Consider the following 22,750-nt stretch of genomic DNA (forward strand, 5'->3'; position numbering starts at 1 on the left):
TTGTTGAAGTGGGGGCTTTTTGTGGGCCTCGTGTGCTTACCGATTTAAAAAATTCATAAAGAGGAAAGGATCTTCGGGAAAGTAGCTTCATTAAAGCGCTTTTTTGTTCTGATCATGTTTAGGCCGTATGGAATGTCTTTGGGGGCTCGCTTGTTGGACCAACAGGAACAGGAAAAACTGAGACAGTAAAGGTAATTTTTGCTTGCAGTTGTTGCTTTGCTCCTTAATCTTTCTCTTACCCTTGCTTTTTTCCTGTCTTCGCCACATGAATCTACATCTTGTCTAATTGTCCTTTTGTTACTAGCATCAGGTGCTCCTGAGGAACATCTGAAGTACCATTTGGATGTCGTGGGTTAAAAAACGAACGTTCGGCAACTTTTTTTTCCCCAAGTATTCATTATTGAATGGTATGTTTGTTTCCATAGGGTCTAGCATCTTTGCTTGGTCGTTATCTGGTCTCACAGAGTTGTTCCCCAAAGATGTCTTCAACAGCGGTAGGAAAGATTATTGTAGGTCTGGCAGAGGTGAGAAATCTATGAGCTCTTGGTTTCTTTTTTTTTTTTTTTCTTTTTTTGTCTTGAAGACCTAATTCTTGCTGTCTTTTTGTTGCAGGAGGGTTGCTGGGGTCTGATGGACGAGTTCCATAAAATAAACATGGAGTGTCTTTCAGTTATGCTGTTTGAGATCCAAGCTGTGCTACTCGCTTTGAGAGGTGGACTTTCTACCTGCACTTTGGAGGATGGAAAGGATGTATGTGATTTTAACAATTGCTGCAATGTGGTAGATAATAGGGATAGCTATAATGCTGGATACAGTGGCCAAGTGGGCAGTGGGCTGGACTCGAGGTGGAGAAGTTTTGGTCCAAGCTCTGGCCTTAGTCACTTGGTCACAGGGCCTCTCTCCGCCTTTTGCGTTAAAGAGTAACAAAAGTCTTTCAGGGAAAGTTGAAGAAATGCTATTAGGTAACACCAAGAACATATTAACACCAAACTATCAGGGAAGCTGAAAAATTGCTGTTAGGTAACACCAGAAGCCTATTAACAAAAAGCTTTCAAGGAAAGCTGAGGAATTGCTGTTAGGTAACACCAGAAGCATATTAACAGCAAACTATCAGGGAAAGCTGAAAAATTGCTGTTAGGCAACACCAGAAGTATATTAACAAAAAGCTATCAGAGAAAGCTGAAGTGCTGCTGTTAGGTAACATCAGAAGCACAAAAAGCTATCAGGGAAAGCTGAGAAATTACTGTTCGGTAACACCAGAAGCATATTAACAAAAAGCTATCAGGGAAAGCTGAGGAATTGCTGTTAGGTAACACCAGAAGCATATTAACAAAAAACAATCAGGGAACTGTTAGGTAACACCAGAGGCATATGACCCAGTTCTAGGTTATATGCGTGTGGTTAGATGCAATGGACTGACCTTCCTAGATATATCTAATCGCCACGTGTCACCAAAATCAGGAAATGTTCCGCCGGTAATGGTACCTATGTGTTGAAGGGTTCTTTGCTCACTTAACATCAAAATGAAACAAGAACAACTAATTGGCACAGGACCCCTTAGCCGAGTTTCGCTCTGATGTTAAAAAGAAAAGCAGTTTAGAATCTCAGAAAATACATTTCAGATCAAATTTGAAGAGCAGCAGTTATGTATATTGAAAATACTGACAAAAACTAAGCGTTATTTCTACTCAAGAGCTACCATTAACGACTTTTTTTCTTTGTTTTGTCTTTAATGGCAGGTCACTGTTAAACCCAACTTTTCCATTTTCCTCACCATTTGTTCCAATGGACACAATTATGAATTCCCGCCTGAGGTCCTTGCTTTGTTTCGTTCTGTTGCCATGGTGATGCCAGACACATCTCTGATACTGAGGGCTCACTGCGCAGGGCAGGGTTTTAAGTCCCCCAAGATTTTAGCGGATCGTCTCAAGCTTGTCGCAGATGTCTGCAAGGAGCAACTGTAAGTCACCACATTATAACAGACCCTTCAATAAAGAAGCGACCCCGATTTAAGAATTTTTGGAAGGGAATAATTCTTGTAGCTGCAGAGCACTTACCTGAATATTTCAAGCTAGACTGTGAATGTGGTTGTTTGCAAACCCTTCAATCCTCTCTATTTTCAACCATCCTTGTTTGTTTTGTCTTATTCTCAAGTTCGTCGTTGGTAATCTGTTTTAATCTGGTCCATCCCAAGCCATCCCCGTTCCATTTTTCGTTGAATTCTTCTCTTTTCGGCTTTTCTTTTCTCACCAAACTTATTTTTTATGGTTTCTTTTGTGTTGAAAGTAATGTTGACTATAGCGTAGCAGTAAAGTATGTGCTAGTGCTAGCGTCAGTTTGCGCCCGTTGATCAACGACGTATGTATATCCTTGACGAACAAGAGCGTGGTGATCGGAATAACTTTCCATAAAGATATTTCACATTTTTGGTTTTCTGTGTATCCTTCCTCGACAGAAGTGGAAAGAGTCATCACAACTTCAGCCTGTCGTCTTTTGTGGGCGTCATACAACATGCTGGCAACAGGAAAAGCTCCCAGGGACCTCTGGGAAGCAAACTTAATGCCGTGCAAGCTGATTTGGCGAGACCCTCCAGTACGCAGTCAGTAGCCACACAGTTTGGTAAGTAAGGTCGAGAGCAGTCGTAGAGAACGTAACTGACGGTAAAACGGCCTTGCGTTAAACGCACAGACGATTTGGCGCAAAATGCTGTTGCGTGAAGCGCGGATCATGTTGAAAAGTTGTCACTCTCCTTTGCGAAGTTTTTCGGCAGAAGTGAAGTCCTACGGAATGTTTTCAAATGTTATATGTGATTTGTTGTGTTTGTTTGTCTTGTTTAGTGCGTTGTTTGTTTAATTTTTTTCTGGTTTGCGTCTTTTAATCAGCTTATTGTGCGAAAGGCATATTTTGCTCAGTCAAGTGAGACGGTTTTGTGCAGGCACTCCTGAAAAAGGACTATGGGCCGTTGAACAAACTATTTTATCAAATAACGGCGACCTAGAAATAAAAAAAAGCTTACGTATTTCTGTAGGTGACTGCTAATCATTAAATCTGGATTTAGTCTCGCTGTTTTCATATGCGTGTTGGAACGCTTTTGAAGACAATATAATCACGGAAATGATGGAATAGATGTCTAAATTTTTCTCAGGAGCTGGAAAGGACAGAGGAAGCCAGTTTGGTCAGAAAGACAAAAAGCCTACTACTCCATCCGCTTTAACTTCTGCTGCCAGACTAGAGCATTCGTTCGTTTTGCAATCACTGCAAGATTGTATTGGTCCAAGATTATCACCCGAGGTAACTATTGTCTCTTTACAAAGTGGTAGTAGGTGAAGAAAACTTCACGTTTGTGGCTTTAGCAATCCATCGTGTATTCTCAGAGGTAAATCTTATTACCAATTGCAACAGGAACCCTTCCTAAGACTGACCCGTTGAAATTCTCACTGTCGATAGGGTGCATAATTTCCTATTTATTGTTTTTCTTCTTTGTCAACCTATCATTCATTTTAAGCCTCTCGTTTACCTTCAGGAACTTAACGTATTTAACATGGTCCTACGTGATGTTTTCTATGGTCTTCCTAAACCTCCTGCCCCAGCATTCCACATAACCAAAGTGGTTCAAGATTTCGAGACAGTTCTCCTGGCGCACACACGGGAGAAAGGTTTTGTCCCTCATCAGCCCTGGATTGCAAAGATACACCAACTTTGGACTCTCTCCAAAGTTCACCGAGGTTATTTATTTCTTAAAATTGTTGTTAGGTGATCATTTTATTTATCCCGCGTACAACATATACCTATTCTTAGAGTTTTTAGAGAAACCGTGATGCTGCGTCGGTGGGGGAAATTATAAGATGATGTAGTTTTATCAACTGAGATGGTAATGGAAATTGGCAACTGTAAAGACTTTCTAAAGCTGACGTTTCCAGCGTTAGCTCTTAGTCATTCCCTTTGACGAAGGGCTAACGCTTGAAACATCAGCTCCAGCGGAAACTCTTTACCCCTTAGCCTTTGTCAACCAATTGTGCAGTGGAGACAAATCACAGAGCAGGCGGCGCAGTCCCCGCTTTTTCGTTTGTTTCCACAAATTTGCCGCCTGGAGCAGGCTATCGGAGCATTGGGGATTTGACAATGGTGACAGCGCTGGGTTCACACCATTATAACAAGAGTACCAGTCTTTTACATAGAGTCAGAAATTAATGGAGTTTACTTTTGGGTCGTGTTTTCGTATCTTTAAAATATTTTTCGGTCTCCCTGGACCAATTCCTTCAACAATAAAGTAACATTCAAATTCAATTCGCTATCGATTTGAAGTTGGTAAAGACCAAGCTGTTACGAGTACGAATGACATATTGACTAGGAAAGAACATATCTAAGGTTTTTTTCCCTGCTCATACTATTCCTATACCTCTTAGGAATCATTGTCGCCGGACCTCCCGGTACTGGCAAATCCTCCTGTATCTCAGGACTGGTAGAGACCCTCAGTGAATGTTCACTGGCAAAACACAAGAACACAGGTTCACAGATGCATACACACAAGTTACAGAGAATAAATCCATTAGCCGTGTCTGATCCAGCTCTGATGTTTGGTAAAGTGAATTCATCTTCAGATTTTGAGGACGGCATCTTCACTGCTTACTTCAGGAAGGCCAACAAGGACCATAGTGTGCATAAGATGACCACCTGGCTATGCTTAGACGCTCCTTTGCATCAAGGATGGGCTGAGTTTCTGAGCAGCGCGTTGGATAAAGGAGAGGTAATGACATGTCAAGAGAACTTTCCTCACTCGTTAGAACGCAGCTTTTATGGGTTCTGAAGCACGGGTAGCAGAATGGGTAGATTTTGTCAGGACTGGCCATAAATGAGATTCGTTTTCCGTATCTAAGGCATCACAAAGTGTCTTTTTTAACCTTTCACTCCTAATATCGCATTAGTATTTCTTACTGTCTGCCGCCCAATTCTTATGATGTTAATATACAGAATTTGGTATTGGATCTACTAGTAATACACTTATTGACATTTTTCTTTACTCTCATCACATGTCTGATTGATATTGTATTGATATTGTAAGGAGAAATTCTGTCTTGGTCACTCGTAAGAGTTAAAGGATGAATGATATTCCATCGATACACGCTTGATATAATACCTCAAATGAGAGTCATATGGATATGCTTGTTGATAGAGGGTTATATGTAGAAGGCACCAAACAGTACTTTTATTCATTTCTGGATATAATTTGGATTTGACCTTGCATATTTTTTACTGAGAAAAGAAAAAATGTGTTGCCTCTCCTCCCCTCAACTCCCTGCTCGTTTCTCCTAAAAGGCACCAGATGTAAGGGAAATGGGCAAAATGACTGCTGGAGAGTTTGCCATTCATTTTTTTTTTTCAGTTATGTAAGACGATTTAAGATCATTTCAAAAAACCGTTTATTTTACAATCATTTTTATTTATTTCACCTTTGCTGTTTATATCATGATTACCGAAAAGAGGATTTCACGCATCTCGCTGTGCGTGTGGTCAATTTGCGAAATCATATAAAACGGACGGATTCTTGTTGAAAGACAGCGCACTATGTTTAATTGCCGTTAGCACGTTGAAGGATGTTGTCTTCTGTCGAAAATTATGCACTTTCAAAGTGGTAATGTTTGTGATTTTGTCTCCATGCCTTTTGTTGTTTCAGTATCTGAACCTATTGAACGGTGAGAGGCTCTATCTATCAGAGTATGTCAAACTGATTTTTGAGACAGATGATCTGACAGACGCTTCACCCTCCACTGTCTCCAGATGTGTAAGTATGGTTTTGTCTCAATTGTTCCTCTAATTGTTATAAGAAGTCAGTTTTGAATTCTTGAAACTGCAGCTTCATTTTGTCAAATAGAAGTTCCAAGTCACCGCTTCCTCATCATTATTGGTGCGCGGGACACAAATATAACATATAAAGATAAATTAGCGTTAGCCCTTCGCCAGTCACTCTGACGAAAGGCTAATACTCGAAAATTCAGCTTTGAAATCCCTTTACGGTGGCCAATGCACATTATCAACCCAGTTGATAAAACCAAAATTATCTTGTTGTACTCCCTTACCGACACAGCACCACTGTTTCTTAAAAACTTACCCCATCTAATAAAATATATGTTTAAAGGAAATAAACATGACTGTATTGAGGCAGCTACAAAGTAGATATCTAATGCTGGCTGGAATCGTAGTGAGATGACCACTGAGCCAAGGTTGACACATCAGAAAAAGCGTCCTCCTTGAAGCAGCACTTCACACAAACAACATTAAAGTGTGTCCTTGTTTACTCTGGTTTTTATTTTTAATTTCATTTGTGACCTTAGGGTGTGGTCTACATGGATGAGACTGTGTTGGGATGGAGACCTTTGGCTGAAGCCTGGCTGGCAAACAGATCTCCCCAAGAAAGCCATGTAGGTGTTTATTATCAACAAATAAAAAAAGTGCGTTTCTAAGATCGATCGAACCAAGAAATTATTGTAATTTAGGAATAATGGCGAAGAACTTTGAGCAGTTCTTAAGCTGACCCTTTTTTTTTTCCTCTTTCTCAGTGTCTGCAACGAGCATTTAACAAGACCGTTGATGTCATCTCGCAGTTTGTTCACTATGAAGCAAGGTTAGCTTTTGTTTTACCTTCTTAGTGGGCCAGCCTTTATAATCCATTTGTAAGAGGGAGAAGGGTAGGGGTGGCCTGGATTCTTATCAGGGAGGATTAGCAAGAGGGAAGAATGATCAAATTTAATCTTGTGAAAACGAGGGAATCTAAATCTAGCGGGAATCTTGCAAAATGTTTGCTTGTATCGATATCTCCCCAAGTCGCTCTGCTTGTTGAGTCGCGATCAGAGTTCTCCTGAGTTTGTTACGTTACTGGTTGTAATCCTATCTGTTTTCTCTTTTGTAGACCATTCATGAAAGTTTGCGAGGTGGGGCTGTTTAACACGTGTCTCGCACTGTTAAAGGCATTGATCGAGGTAAGCGTGAGACTTATGTTGACTTTCCTGCTGTTGGTACTGCTGAGCTTGCAGTGCCACGCTAAAAAAGAGTTTACGATCTTTCTTAACTCTGTGTTCCCCTAGTACTTTTGTGAAGGTGTATAATCGGTTTTTTTGGAGTTCATAAATTCCAAAAGCTGGGGAAAATGCGTGCTGTTTCTCCATTCAGTCTGTGTTCTATAATGAAGAATAGAGAGTAACTTAATCAATTTGCACTGCAGTCATATTAGTGAACGTAAAAAATAATGCAAGTTGTAGTGTTTCTGTTTATGATCAAATGTTTCGATCTCACCTCTTTTTAGGGCAACACTGACATTGGTGGCGAGCTTCATATTGAGAGGTTGTACTTGTTCTCGCTTATTTGGTCATTTGGTGGCCTTTTGGATGAACAAGACAGGAAGAAGTTCAGCGAGCTGTTGCTGTCCCTGACAACTGCCTTGCCAGATTATGATCAAGAAATCTCCGTGTTTGATTATTATGTTGATGAATCTGGAGAGTGGGACCCGTGGCAGTCAAGGTGAGTTTTGTCACAGCGATTCAGAGCCACTCTCTTGAACAATTATTTGTGGGAAATTAAACCCAATCGTTACCGACATACCCGTAGCCAGGTGGCCAGGTAAATGTATTCACTTTTGGTTTTTTTTTTCTTTTTCGATAAAGAGTTCCAGAAGTAAGCTATTTTGATGCAGCAGATCTCCTCGGAGAGGTATTCGTGGACACAGTTGACACAGTAAGTCCTCACATCTCATAAATATTATCACATTTTTAGCTTTACTGATTGTAATTTAACTTGCCGCTTCATTTTCTTTCAATGTGCAGCTATTTTAAAAACACTAAGAAAGTCCCACAGTCAGTCCCACATACGCTCAATCAACAAAGTGAATGAACGATTTCTGCACGGAGGCTTTTATTTAATTTGTTAAGCTCCCGGATTTTTTTTTCCATATAGATCCGTACACGTCAGTTCATGGAGTTGGCCAGCGCTTCTGGCAGAAACATTTTGCTGACAGGTCCTGCAGGATGTGGAAAAACATCACTGATCAGCGACTTCCTTGACAAGCAAGGTGAGCGTCAAAAACAATGTATCGTTATGAAAATCAGTACTTCCCGTTTTCTTTAGGCTGGATAATAAAACGCTAAATAAATTACATTTTGACTCGATATTGCTTTACAACGACTTGGTCTTTCCTGATAGATTTATGTTTTTCCATTCCACTGTTTTTCAGAGGACAAGAACCAAATTGTAAAACGCTATGTCTATTCAGGAACCTCGGGAGCTGCTTCATTACAGCATTTTATTGAACATAACATTTACCATAGACAAGGTGAGTTAACCCCAGTACCTGTTACTAACCTAGTGCGCAGTTTCGTACAGCCTGGGGTCAGTCCAGACCCCTTCTCAGTACAACGTACTCCTTCCCTTCAAGACAACCACTTGAGAGAGGATATTATTGTACGACACTGTTTTGTGTTTTCGGGCCATTTTCCTACCACAATGTATCATCATTTTTTTTTCTTTTACCATTTTTACCTCCTTTATGTACTTTTCCTCTCCCTCTAAGAGAGCTACGTGATGGAGACCATAACGATAACGGTTGGACTAGCAAAAGAAAGATTGAACACATTTAAACATATTAAAATTGATTTGAAAACGGCACGGGAGAGACCATTTAAAAGCCAATCGATACATCAGTTATCAGAGGCACAATTTCATCTATTTACTAAAAATTTTAAAACGGAGGTAAACAACTTTTCACACGGAGCGGCGAAACTCGGGCAGTACAGAAATAATTTCCCATAAGCCCATAATTAGATGACATTACTTATTGTGTGACACAGGATTCGTGTATGGTGCCAAGAAAGGAAAAATACTCAACATGTTTATAGATGATCTTAGCCTTCCTCAGCGAGATCAATATGGAACTCAGGAGGTCAACGAGGTGAGTTTAACCTTGCATCTTTTTCCTCTTGATCTTATCTTTGCGACTGAAATGCGCCTGGAATATACCGTGAGGCATAAAAAATTTGCGGAATGTCGATTTTTTGTGTTTTCGCGAACAAAGTGTTGCGACCAGCAATGTACCAGATTTCAGCTGGGAACTGATTTTTGCGATTCTCTGTTTAAACAGCCTAACATTTATAAAGAAATAAACTTAATATGTGCAGATTTTCTAACCTTTTGAGAAATATGCAGAGCAGCTTCAAGATCGATGGTTCCTTAAGGAGTGAATCTGCAGGGGCTTCATTAACTTTTCCCATAGGTGGTGCCTAAGGCGCACCCCAGACAGGAGAGCCTGCTCGCAGGCTAATCAGTCAGCGGTGACCGTTGAGCATTAAGCGTTGACCGTTCAGCTCCCATGAGTGACCAAGACAGAATTTCGCCTTACAATTTTCGATATAACTTCATGAAGACAAGAGATGGGAATTAAGAAAAAATCAGTTAGGGGATTATTAGTTGATCCAATACCAAACTCTCCAAACTTATTTCACATGAATTGTAGCGCAGACAGTAATGGGGAATTACTAGTGAGATTTTAGGAATGAAAAGTTAAGAGGTCTTATAGGCGGTAGTAGACTGTCAGTAACTGGCTTTTATCTAAACCTCTGAATCTAGACATGACTTAAGACCATCGATGTCGCAGTTTATTATTTATAATAACTGATTTTTTGTGGATCGATGACTTTCCACAAAACCCGAAATATTTTGACTCCACTCTATGACATGTGCTTTCTTGTCTCTTGTCTCTTGTATGTATTAGCTGTTAAGACAAGTTCTCGATGAAAAAGTCCTGTTCAACACCAAAAAGCCTTTTGACCGTCGTGTTTTAGAGGGTGTCGTCGTTACGGCGGCTATGAACATGCAGTCAGAACTGGTCACCAGCCAGCAAATTCCTGAGAGACTAAAGGTGTGTATGATAACGATTTTACAACATCGATAAAAATCTCTCTAGTAAGGAGGTATTATTTCATTTGCACGCCATTTTTACCTCCTGTTGATCTTTACCCTGTACCTTAGACATGCTTACTTTTTCTGGTGACCTTTTATTTCACTTGTTAACTTACATTAACTTGTCTTGCAGCGCCATTTTGCTGTATTCCGTTTACCAGCTCCGTCAGAAGAGTCGCTCTTCACTATTGTTACTTCCGTATTGGAGGTGAGTACAGCCATGGCTCTCTGTTTTAACTTCATCAAGAACGCGCAGCAGAACAAAACTAAAGGTTTTCAAGACTAACTTCAAAGCTTGGCTGAGAAAAAAAATTAGTCTATCATTCATCTGCTATGTAACTATTTTGACTCTTTTCGATTGTTTTATTTGTTTAGGCCAACATGGCTCAGAATCAAGGCATGGGTTTGCCACAAGAGTTTCACGAGCAGATAGTGATGGCGTCGTGTATGCTGCTTAACAGTTTGCAGGATGTACTAAGACCTTCGCCAACTCCTGGAAGGTGTCATTACCTGTTCAATCTCAGGGAAATCACGAGGGTGTTTCAGGTAGCTTACATGCTCCGAAATTAATCGCAACTTGAACTGTACATGTAGAGGTTGCTAGCTAATAACAAGGGAATTCCATGTTGCCTTACATCTGTTTCGTAATAGATCACAGATGGCTTCAAAATGGGATATGAACGAAAAAGTAGCACGTGATGTGCAGCCGAGTGTGTCACTGATGTTCTAACCACATTTTGACGTCATATGTGATCTGTTACTGAACAGACTCACGGAAACATGGAATCTGTTTGTTTTTTTTTATGATAAAAAAGTGTAAAATTTTGTTAACGATGACGTCATTTAAACGTTTGTCTTCCAAAAGATCATAAGTAAAAGCCGATCAAAATTTAGCTCATCATATAACTAGTATTTCATAAAAGTTCACGTCTTTTATGAGAGAGTTTGGAAACAAAAAGTATTACATGGGTAGTAATTGGGCCGATTGAATGGACATTGGAGAATACTCCGTCTAAACCTCGATGGCCTCAGATATGTTTTACTCAGGCGTGGAAAATTTTCTCCTACCGTTACATTACACTGGTCTGCTGCTACCAAAATGTTTTTAAAAAATACTAGACGCTTTGATCGAATCGAGGGGGAGAGTCACGGGAAGGGGCACAAATGGACGTGTCGTGGGATTTCTATCTGGGTAACATTCCTCTTGATCCTCCTGAGATCTCCGAAAACGGTATCGATCGCTAAATAGATTTAGATACTTTTGGAAATGAGGCAATTGAAATGATGTTTCAGTCTGTTGACTCGATCCTCTTTAAGAAAAAAGTTAATTGCATGGTGAAAGCACGTCGGTTGAAGATTTTTTTTTTGTGTGTCAGAACATCGCAAAAAAATAGTCCCCCAGTGCTAATGCACTGGCAAGCAGGCAGGTGATACGAACCAGGTATATTATTAATTTTGGGGTGTATTGTTACTAGTTGGAAGAACTTTCCTTGAGATTCTGGGAGTGATAGGGTTGAAGTAGACTTGCATTTTTCTTTGTTGTGATTACTGGATGCTTTAATTTCAGGGGTTAAAAAATTGTTCAGAGGAGATGCAGGCTGATGAGGAATACGTGGTATCCCTGTGGCAGCATGAAGTAACACGAGTGATTAAGGACCGTATATGCCGATCATTAGATATTAAATGGTTTGAGAAAACTCTCAAAACAATTATTAAAGAGGTACAACCGCAAAAAAAGTTACTTTGATGGACTTAGTAGTTTGTTATGTACAGAGCAGATTAGCTTATTCTTTTTGTTTTGCTTCAGAACTTTCCAGAGCTTCGTGCCAATTCTCCGTCTCCTCTGTTTATTACTTTTCCACTGGATGCAGGACTTTACGCTCAACGTCCTGTGACTCAGGGACGTGTTGCACCAAAGGTTTGTTGTAGAAAAGATTTCAAAGTAAAAGAAAAGAACGAAATCACGTAAAATGAAGTACTGTAAATTTAACACTGCAGCAGCCCTCCAGACGAGCCATACCAGGTAGATAGGAATTTGTGACCAAACATGAGTTTGGGGTCTGGATTCACCAACCTTGCTGTAGATTTATTGAGATAAGAGGGGTAGACATTTTTATGAATATCATGAATGGTTTTTATACGGTTTTCTTTCAATATGAACACTTTCCTTTCTCATCATTTGCAATGTTAAAAGCTTGGTGAAAATCCTAAGCAAATAAACCTTATTTAAAGTAGTGGACAGCACCAATCTCCGTCGTGGATTTGGCGATGAATATTCGACTTTTTGTTTTGTTTGTTGTTGCAGATCCTTCTTCAAGCCATAAATAACATTGAAGACGTGTCCGCTTGTTTACAAAGCTATCTGAAGCGTTACAATGACGAGTTCAGCGGACTGGATTTAATGATCTCATCTCATGTCATGTTTCATGTTGTTCGTCTTCATAGAATCTTAAGTTACAAGAACAGGTAAACAGCTGATGGATTAAATCATGTCGAAATCTTGCCATACTGGAATTGATACGCTTTATTTTGATAAATCTGGTTGAGTGAGTTCAGAACCACTGTATTTTAGCCAAGAGAAGAAGAGATGAAAAGACTGAATCTGCCTTATTCCTTGGTTATGCCTGTAAAGTTATTTGTAGGCTCATACCATGTATCCGGTGAGCAGGAGTGAGGCTAAGGGTGAAATTGTTGAGATGCAAACGTTGTTGCTTTTTAAAAGTAAATTACTTTGTTATCGTGCTAACTGGGTACTGGTCTATATCACATATTTGACCTATTATGTTACAAATACCTCGCATGCTGCGTTGGATCTCCACGTGAGGAAAATTCACGATAAGGGGTTCATTATTTCTTGACACTCCTGAGATCTCTGGAAACGGAAGTAATCTAGAAATAGAGAACTTTAGATCCTTGGAGGAGTTAGCTACGAATAGGCGATTTGAGTTCGCGCGGAATGCATACAAATAGAAACTCGCAAGGCTTCTTTGTGATCTCTATGATCAACACAGTTGGTTCACTTGTAATTTTCGGACACAATCGAGCTCTTTCCTGACTGAAAAACTATGAAAGCTGTGGATGCATCGGGATATTGTTTGCGCCAAAACGCTCTACCACTAATGTCCACGGATGTTGTGTTTTCTGCCAAACTAGCCATGATTCGCGCGCCCTTTGTTTTAGTTTTGGAAATCTCAAGCTCGTAACCGTACTCACCCAAAACTCACGAGAAATCTAATTTACGGCCTATTTGGGGATTTCAATCTCTGGACACCATTCTCTCCTGATTTGAGTCTTACGTGAGTCTAATCTTCCTTTTTTCAATGATTTATTCTTTTCTAACAGAGGGAATGCATTGCTGATTGGGTCGATAGGGACTCACCTCAACTCCCTTGCAGCTTTAGCATTGTACATGCTGGAGTATCCCATTCACCCTGTGGACTGTTCTTATCCAAACACGTTCCTCGATGGACTCAGATCTGCTGTGCGTCAAGCTGGCTGCGATGGAAAGACCACCACTGTCTTGTTTACTGTAAGTATAGAAGTGGACCTGAACTTCTAGAATAACAATTTCACCTCGTTTCTGTTTACCGAGATTCAGAGTCAACTAGTGTTATAAAGATCTCAGTGGTCGAGAATCCTAAATGCTCTAGTTGGAGCTAAGAGTGAATAGCTTCTAATGTCTCCTTACAATATCACCCGAATCAACCATTAAGGCCACGAGAATGAAGGAAATGATCCTTAACTGAAGAAGCTCTTAATTGTTCAACAAATTCTTCTTGTTAGCACCTTAGAGATACATGCAAATGTCAGGGTCTAAAGGGTCATTCAGGCCTCCTGAAACTGTCTAAAAGAAATCAGGGATACAAAAGTTATCTTTGATTCTCGAAATCGCCTTTTCGGGCGGAATCAAGATATTAAGATCAACTTTACAGTTAAAAAATCTTTTTGTTCAAATAGTTTACCATTTAAGTGTGAGATAATTTCTTTCAATGGTGGTGTTATTTTGATTTGAAAATCATGTTGTTTTTATCCAGGCACCAGATTTAAGGGATGACATGTATTTGGACGCGTTAAACAGTTTACTTATCAGCGGAGAGTATCCGCCGTTGTTCTCCGTCGATGAATTAGACAGCTTGCTGCAGGTAAGGTTTTCCTCTAACATATTGCCTCAGTCTTTTTGGTTTTTTTTAATGCCATTATTGTCCCTGTTTGTCAAATTCGCATGTGTTAAATGTTTCTTTTATGTTTTATTGACAGGCTTTGATGCCAGCCATTAAGAAGAAATTCTCCAACTTTTTGGCGGACCCCATGAAATTTTTCATCACTCGTGTGAAGGCCAATCTTCACATCATCCTTTGTCTTCCACCCACTCATAAGCTGCTTAGAATTGGCCCAAGGTATGACATGAGATAAACATAAAAATAAATAAAGCTGAGTAATTTCGGGATTTGCCTAACCTCTTAGGCCGCCTCATGAAGTAAAAACTAACCGGTCAGAGTTTCCTGTCAATAAATATAGATGGTCGCTTTTTAAAACTGGCAGATCCATTTCCAGACGAACTCGGCATTTCGGTGTACTCTTGCATTTTTTTTCAAACGACTTAGGATCTCTCCTTCCAGCTGAGCCAGGCCTGATTAATAGAAAGCGCACCCACGCTTAGTTCTAACTTTGAAAACGAGTTCGTTTGACCATTATTTACCCTTTACGCCATAACATCAGTATGCAAATTCTCCATTCTGTTCCTCATTCTTTTCACAGGGTGCTTACAAGGCTAATTTTTGAAACAATCAAGAGCTTCTTGAGTTCATGATCATTTCCTTTTCTCTCATTCGTGATTGTGATGTTTGATTCAGAGATGATTCTGTTGGGAGGGGGGGGGGGAAGGAGATTAGATACTTGTCCCTTATTGGGGTTTAATCATATGATACTTTTGTCCTTATGTTCATAGTTGTTACCCTGGTATCCTGTATGGCTGTCAAATGGACTTTGTTAAGGACTGGCCTCAGTACGCTTTGGAAGGAGAAGCCAGCCATTATCTTAAGAAATACAACGTGCTTGATGATATTTCTGAACAAACTCGGTATGTAAAGCGACATCTTTAACAAGATCTTAACAAAGCATCTTCACAATGTTTTGAGTATTTTTGTGTAACTTGCAAAATTTTCCTAAACCTGCGAAAACTGTAATAAAATTAATACGAAAACACAAAAATGAAAGGAATAGTTCAAACGTGAGGGAAATGGTGCAAATAAAAGATGACAAATTTTTACAAGAATTACAAATTAGTAATTTGAAAGTGTTAGGCTGCTTTTTAATTTAATCAAAACGTTTAGCTGTATTTGTTGTACGTCCTGATATGTCTCCGAGCAAGCCAGTACGTTAGAACTACATTTGTACATGTTTTTCCATGATAGAAATCTATCCTTTTTCTAAGTCAAGGAACAACATTTTTTCGAAACTTAGTGTCATTCTCTGGGAACGCAAAATAACTTTGTGTCTTCCCACTGCATGTTTAATGTGTTTAAGAAGCACATGATAATCTCTTTAAGAAATTTTGACAGAATTGATCGGTCACTTCTATCATCCTTTTGCGACTATTCTGTAATTTCGATCGGATCACGCTAAATACCTCGATGCGTTTTGTCACGGTATACACTGTATGTACTTATATATCTTTGAAACACTGTGTAGAAGTTCTCGTATACTTTTGCAGAGACAAAGTGGTTGTGTCCCTATCCACCATTCATGGTCACGTGTTAAGAGAGTGTCACCAGATCCCCTGGGCCGGGGACGACCATCTCTTGACCAGAGCCGAGTCTCCTCCAGAAGAACCCAGCGCAAGTGAACCGCGCTCGCTGTCAATCCTACTGGAGAAGATTAACTTGAAGCATCAAGACAACGGGGGATCCAACATAATCGGGGACGTATTTGTCGGGCCCACCACGTATATACAGTTCATGCACTGCTTTAGACACATCTTTAAAGACAAGAGAAAGGAGGCAAACGAACGAGTTGATCAACTCACGTAAGTTGATGTGAACGTTTGAACAAAGTCTCAGTTTGTAGTACGTATTACATTCTTTAAAGGGGAAAATATTTGCAACAGTTTATATAATTAATATAATTTTTTCACCACCTCTTAGCATAATTTACCATTATTTTGTCATTTCCAAAGATTTAATATCGACCCGAAATTTTAAACCAAAAAAAAAACACAAGGATACGATCATGTGTACGACTTGCTTAAAGGTAGCTCTTGTCGTAGCAGAATAACCAGAGTTTTTTTGTTTTGGTTTTTTTTTTAGGATTCCGCTTCCCTCAGTTTAGGAACCGTTGATCTTTGCACGCACTTAAATCAAATTTCTCTAATGGTTGCATTAATTTGATTAAGTTATTTGTGCATGTTCACAGTTTGGGGAAAAACACTCGTATTAATTTCTGTCTTTCTTTTGATCTGCTTAACGTGAGTCAGCTCACTCATTATGTCCGTATTCTTACGTTCTCTTCCTCTATTTTCGTCAGCCGTGCCGTGGCGACCCTGGAGCTAACACGACAAGATTCCGTGGTGATCAAGGACGTGATTTCAGACACCAAAAAGAAGTTGTCTGTTGCTACGGTCAAATCAGATGAGTTGCTGGAAGCCCTCACTGCTAAAGCTACAGCGCTAGAGAAACTTAAAGCTAAACTTGGTATCGGCAGTGCCACTTTAAGTGCGTTTGTTGCACTCATTGATAGCGAGATTGAAGACGATGACTTAGCTCTATTGCAGGTTTCTTGATTCTCATTGTTTATAGTCTGTGAACAGGTTGTTTAATCGAGGATGGGGTGAAGAGTAAAATAGGACGAAAAAGAGCGAGAGAAGGGTAGGGTGGGGTAGGCGCTCTTCTTCCCCTGACACTCTTCCCCGCCGGCCGCTTTACTTGAAGCCAATTTCTCCCCGGTCCTTTCAACCGGAGCCTCTTCAACGGCTGAGTGTTTCATACTCTTGTGCTGCTTTTATTGTTATCTCTATAGTTAAAGGGGTAGTGTTTTTAAGTAAAAGAAATTTCCATTTTATAACAGTTATGTGGTGGAAAGCCGAAACTAAGCCAATTTCTCTACTTGTCTATATTTCTCCTTCTTTTTCCTTTTGTCTTTGATTATGCTTGCTTCTGATGTAAGAATGCAGGCATTTTAGGACGTTGTGAACGGTAAAACGGATGTTGAGTCTCCCTGTTTGTGGTATTTGCTTCTTGCTGGCTCAATCTTTTCTTGACTCACGCTGTTATTCATAAAATCGTTGGTTTTTGTGTTCGTTTGTCAACTGTCCGTCTGTCCGTTTATTACAAGGTAATTTGGAATTATCAACAGAGCTAATAGCGTTAATTGGCTACCGTTTAGAGTTTCAAAGCCGACGTTTCGAGCTTAAGCCCTTCGTTAGAGCGAAATCATTCGCTCGAACGAAATCATTCGTTCGATCATTCTCTCTGATGAAGGACTAACGCTTGAAACCTCAGCTTTGAAACTCTTAACGGTGGCCAATTTACTTTATCAACTCAGTTGATAATAGTATGTACCTTGTTATACTCTCCCACCAAAGCAGAACCACAGTTTTTTTGAGAAACTTAGCCCCTTAATTTGTTCCTTTGTTAATTAATCAGTCTGTTCGTTTGTTCAGTCATATATTTGTTTATCAATTACTCCGATTGTTAGCGTTTGATTTTAGCGGTAGTTTAAGGCCTCACTCGTACTCCAATATCATCGTTATTCTTACATTTCGTCTCCATTTGATTGTGCGCGGTAGGATGATGAAGCGGACGAGTTAGATGAAGAGTTTGAGAAACTGAAGAAAACCAACATAAAGAGCCGCCAATTGAAGGTACTGGAGGCGATTTCTCACGCAGAGAAGGAAGTAAAGGAAACTAAAGTGGCTTTGAAGAAATCTGAGGAGCAGGTTGGTTCAGCAAAAGTGATTCCTCCCATTGACTCTCAAATTTGATAAGAATTTGCCCATTGTGATGTTATTTTCCAACAAATAGGTGGCGAAAGTAGCCTTAGAAATTCACTGCAGAGTTTTTAGTCGCTTGATTGACTGTCGTAAATCCTTGGTGGATAGATTCACACAATGCCTCCCTCCATCCGGGAGAGTTAATCGCTACCGTCGAATTTCCTGGGATAGCTATATTCCTAGTAACCACTGGGATGACCGATGATCCTTGGGTAGCTACGGGTCGCTGGGTTTGCAATACATAATCTAACCGTATCTATGTTGTATTTAGGTTAAACACTGGATGCATAAGGTTGACAGATCTTTATGCGAGCGCCTCAGAGCTTTTCAAAGCCCCCCGCCTATGGCCGGTATGGTTATGGTGATGGTAATGGTGTTACTGGGTAGACCGGAGTTTGCTCCGGGTATCGGAGGAGCGGGATCCACCCTTCCACCCCCGACTAGGCACGATCGGAGAGGAGATCATAGTTCTTCTCTAGGGACTGGGTCAGATGAGGCGTCTCGCGCGAGCTCCGCGCCACACAAGAAACGGGGCTTCAAGGAACAATCTCAGAAGGGAGGAGCACAGGCTCCACTCTTGGGTATGAAATCATTTCTTTTCTAAATGTGCGTCTTACTTGCTAAGCTTTTTATCTTAATTGTGTCATTTTTCAAATTTGTTGCTAAATCGCCTTTCTTTCTTTCTCTCTTTCTTTCCTTTCCGTTTTTAACTCGTGGATTACGCGCATGCGCAAGAGCGAGTTATAGATACCATGTGGGGAATGGCATTCGCTCGCTCGCTCGGTCGGTCGATTCCTGTAAACTTTTTTTTAGATTTTAGGCTTTTGAGTGCATTTGATAGTTTTTAGCGAGCAATAAAAAAAAGAAATGGCGACCTTTGTTGCTTAGAACAGTGGTGGGGTGAAAAAGAAGCCAATGATAATCTTAAAAGAGTTTTTTTTTTCGTTTTAGTTTCAACAAGCGGCGCCAGCGACTGGCAGACATGCAAGGATTCACACTGAAATAACAGAACAACCTTCGTTTTTCATAAAATTGTAATTTACAATCCTTGAACTCGAAAACAATCCGAAGATTCATTGAAAATATTACTTACTGCGAAGCGCTCGAAGTTTACAGATGTTCAAAAGCTTTTTCTGTTATGGCGTGAGATTGAGGACAAAATTGATCATTACGTTTCATCGCGTGTGTTTTTCCTGTGTGAAGCAACAAAAGATGCCGGCGACTGACGAAATTACAAGTTAACACGAAAATCAAATAACACCTAAACAAACAATTTTAGCTACCGATTTTCAGTGAATTTTTAAAGAACAATTTTCTTTTAAGTTTCAAGACAATTTGAAGATTCAATATTCATACAACGTACTAAAATGCGAAAGTTACACACCACAAAATTGATAAATAGGCCTGAAATGAAATTCTATCTTGTTGTTGATTATACGTTGCCTAGCACGTGACTTAAATCTACCCAGGCGGAGATCCAAAATGACGGTGGCAGGCTTGGCTTAGTTATATCACTCAAAACTCGTTCCAGTTTGTCTCATTTGATAAAGTTTTCATTAAGACAGTATTGCCTTGATTTTCTAATATTTACAACGAAAGGCAGTAAATTTCACTTTTCACCCACATTTACTTCCAACCTTTTCTTTTGAACCAGAAACAAAAATGATAGACGTTTAAGACACATGACATCATCCACCTTGTCAAATGTAATAGCATGATCATTTCAATTGTAATGCCTTCTTATCCCAACGTTACTTTGTTTCTTTGCTACATTAGCGAACACTGAACTACTGCTCGTACTCTAGCTATGACAATCAACCACAAAATTCCCTAAACCAGATAACATTAAACATAATCTAAAAAATCATGTGTCAATTCACGAGTTTGCTCACAGAGCACTTTGATTCCTTCCTTTCATCAATATTTCACTTTTCTCAATCATAGGAGTGAATGCCGAGGGTAAGGTTGACCGCTCGACATGGAAAGCTATCCAGCAAATTATGAACGACTCGCAGAAGTTTGTCGAATCTCTACATCACGTTCCCTGGAAAGAAGGACTACCCGATGACATCCTCAAGGGTGTTCAGTCCTTTTTGGCCACTTCCAGCGGCGGAGAAGTCTCTGACAGTGACCTGCGTACTGCTGCGCCAGGTGCCAGTGCGAGTACTTACCAGTCTTCCCACGGTCGAACAATGATTACCCCAGGTAATATTAGTTTGAGTTAGTGAGTTTATAGTTTGCTAGCAGGAAACGGCCGGCGAAGGTTAGGCATAACACAGAACACGTACCATTTTCTTTGACTATTCTCTTTAACGTGTCTTCAAACCGAAGCCTCTTTGTTAACCGAAGATTTCGATGTAAGAGAGTTATTGAAGGTCCTTCATTCCTGGATTCGGCGGATTAAGTACGCTTAACTATTAATGAAAAGGTTCAGATATGAGCCCTTGTGTGGTCAATTTGATTTAATCTTTTGCAAACTTCTTCACTCGTGGAGCGCCACGCTCCATCAAGAAGTTTGAGTAAATGGTCGGGAACTTTGATGGAAACATCATGAATTGGGAGGGAGGGGTTACTGGCGATAGATGAGCAGCATCCCGTCCTATCGCAGAAGAAACACTCCTAGTCACTTTACATTGAAAGCGAGATAAACTCTGATAGAAAGAGACCAGTAGGCATGTAAGATAGGGCCATGACGAAATGTAGAAATTTCATAATACACTAGAGACTTTTAAGTTAAAAATTATCTGTTAAAGGAAAATCTCGAAATAACGATTGGTAGTTAATAGCTTTTCAGTGGTCTGTTTTTCTCCATAAATTTTCCCAATTTCTTTTTATTTTTAAACAGAAAAGAAACCACAAGGAATCACCATCACAGCAGCTAAATATTCATCAGAGGATGCTGCGGTTCTCGTGGAGTACACTGTTGCTTTAGTGGAGTACACAAGTCGATACCATCCTTACAAAAAGGCTTGCGATACTTTGGAAGAGCTGATGACGGAACGTGAAGAGGACGAGAGACGAGCTGAAATCGATCAAGATGCAGAAAACAAAGAGAAGGAAAAGGCAAGGAAAGGTTTTGATTATCATTTCCCCAAACAGGAACATCAAGGAAACCCGACAGAATTATAAAATTCTTGTGAAAAATGTTACGCGGCTTGTCTGATGTAGCGTTTCTGACCCTTTGTAATTCGTAGGCAAACTCGTTTGGGATTACGCTCAAATCACCTTGGTAAATCAATATATTGGCAGTCTGAAAGGATAATTGATATAGGTTTAATTGGCAGTCGTGGTTGAGTAGTTAACATAAGGACGTAAGGTCTCTCTGCTCCAAGGGAAAGAATCATTTAGCAGCAATGTTCGACGAAATACCTTTCTTTTTCTTCGCATTCATTCATCGATGCAATATGGCCATTTATTGCTCATTTTGTTACTTGAAGGTAAACACGCCTGAGCCAGAAGTCGAGCTGACCGAAGCTGACTTGCCAGATCTCCAAGAAACTGTAACAAAGCTGCAGAAAGAGTATGATGATGCAGTGGTGGTGAAACATGACCTTAGCAATGATGTCAGGTCATGCAGTGAGAGGCTCAAGGCTGCTACCGACTTATTGCATAGGTAAAGATATCTTGTGAACTGTCAATCCGTCTGTCTATCCATCTGTCTGGCTTCCTTGCCTTGTCTGCCCGCATTTCTTCTCTTTTCATTTATCTGTCTCTTTATGTCTTTACCCATCTGTCTGTGTGTCTCTCTATCTGTCTGACTGTTCATTTGTCTGTCAGTTTGTCGGTCTGGGTCTTTGTTTGTTTCTCTGCGTATCTGTCGGTGTCTATCTGCCTTTTTTTTTCTGCCTGCTGATTTCTATGTCCGTCTTCCGTCTATCTGTCTCCTCGTGTGTTTGTCTGTCACGCTCTCTGTTTGACAATTTGAGATAGGAATGTAGAGGCAATTAAGTTATTTGTGTTGGTTAGTGGTCGACATGGGTAAGCAGTTGTCTCGTCAACCGATAGTGGTGTCACCTGATTATGATCTGTAACTACTCACTGCAATAAGCTCTTATAGGAAATTAGAGTTGACCATGTCTGAAATGAGTTTAGACAATAGGACTGGGTCGTAACCACAAGTGCAACATCAGTGCGAAGAATTCTAATCCAACTACAGTCTTACTTATTCTGTATGGATATTATTAAATCAAAACGAATTCTCCTCATACACATTTGGAACTCTGGGAATCTAAATGATACACCAGTTCGTACCTGAAAAAGGTTGTTGAGTACTCCCCATCCACAAGGGGACAAACACAAAATTTGAAGTAGAACATATAGCAGATTTCTATCAAGTTGTATTTGCAGCTGAAAACGAAAAGAATTACTTCCCTTCCTTTCTTGTTACATGGGTTGTGTTTGGTAAAATTTTCGTCCGTTTATCGTCATCATCACTATTATTATTATTATTATTATTATTATTATTATTATTATTAATGTCATCTTATTTTTGAATAATTATTACTTCATGTAGCCTGAAATACATGGAGCGAGAATGGAAAGCGTATGTTGACGAGTACACCTCATCTGAAATTCTTCTGTCCAATTGTATCGCTGCAGCAGCTTTTCTAACTTACTGTGGTGCAATGGGAGTCGACAAGAGGTAACCAAATCAGTTGATCTTGAGCTCAAAGATTTCAAGGAACGCGTAGGGCAATTTGCTGAATTCAATAGAGCTTTAAAAACACCAATTTTTCTATTTACGCAAGAAACCCTCGGTTTCTTTTCTCTCTTTGGCCCTTTAGAGTGACTGGCATCTAAATTCTTCCCTCGTGATCA

The 22,750-nt window shown here is 40.0% G+C and overlaps 1 protein-coding gene across 1 annotated transcript in view; it reads left to right on the top strand.

Moving 5' to 3' along the window:
* The window catches only part of LOC113671864 (dynein axonemal heavy chain 8), a 58,114-nt gene that overhangs the window by 21,756 nt on the left and 13,608 nt on the right, over positions 1-22,750 (top strand). The window contains exons 36-70 of the mRNA XM_089180486.1: positions 123-191; positions 426-524; positions 613-750; positions 1,740-1,960; positions 2,456-2,619; positions 3,146-3,291; positions 3,524-3,725; positions 4,407-4,747; positions 5,675-5,782; positions 6,333-6,419; positions 6,558-6,622; positions 6,908-6,977; positions 7,301-7,515; positions 7,659-7,728; positions 7,948-8,062; positions 8,225-8,323; positions 8,838-8,938; positions 9,758-9,904; positions 10,079-10,153; positions 10,321-10,491; positions 11,513-11,665; positions 11,753-11,863; positions 12,251-12,411; positions 13,288-13,474; positions 13,980-14,087; positions 14,203-14,342; positions 14,894-15,025; positions 15,659-15,970; positions 16,468-16,714; positions 17,729-17,878; positions 18,204-18,513; positions 19,877-20,137; positions 20,778-20,995; positions 21,370-21,545; positions 22,446-22,574. Of these exons, the coding sequence (XP_089036612.1) occupies positions 123-191; positions 426-524; positions 613-750; positions 1,740-1,960; positions 2,456-2,619; positions 3,146-3,291; positions 3,524-3,725; positions 4,407-4,747; positions 5,675-5,782; positions 6,333-6,419; positions 6,558-6,622; positions 6,908-6,977; positions 7,301-7,515; positions 7,659-7,728; positions 7,948-8,062; positions 8,225-8,323; positions 8,838-8,938; positions 9,758-9,904; positions 10,079-10,153; positions 10,321-10,491; positions 11,513-11,665; positions 11,753-11,863; positions 12,251-12,411; positions 13,288-13,474; positions 13,980-14,087; positions 14,203-14,342; positions 14,894-15,025; positions 15,659-15,970; positions 16,468-16,714; positions 17,729-17,878; positions 18,204-18,513; positions 19,877-20,137; positions 20,778-20,995; positions 21,370-21,545; positions 22,446-22,574 (5,498 nt within the window). The remainder of the gene's footprint in view (positions 1-122; positions 192-425; positions 525-612; positions 751-1,739; positions 1,961-2,455; positions 2,620-3,145; positions 3,292-3,523; positions 3,726-4,406; positions 4,748-5,674; positions 5,783-6,332; positions 6,420-6,557; positions 6,623-6,907; positions 6,978-7,300; positions 7,516-7,658; positions 7,729-7,947; positions 8,063-8,224; positions 8,324-8,837; positions 8,939-9,757; positions 9,905-10,078; positions 10,154-10,320; positions 10,492-11,512; positions 11,666-11,752; positions 11,864-12,250; positions 12,412-13,287; positions 13,475-13,979; positions 14,088-14,202; positions 14,343-14,893; positions 15,026-15,658; positions 15,971-16,467; positions 16,715-17,728; positions 17,879-18,203; positions 18,514-19,876; positions 20,138-20,777; positions 20,996-21,369; positions 21,546-22,445; positions 22,575-22,750) is intronic.

This window comes from Pocillopora damicornis, chromosome 8, assembly GCF_964200805.1.
Source record: "Pocillopora damicornis chromosome 8, jaPocDami1.2, whole genome shotgun sequence".
Taxonomy (NCBI): Eukaryota; Metazoa; Cnidaria; class Anthozoa; order Scleractinia; family Pocilloporidae; genus Pocillopora; species Pocillopora damicornis.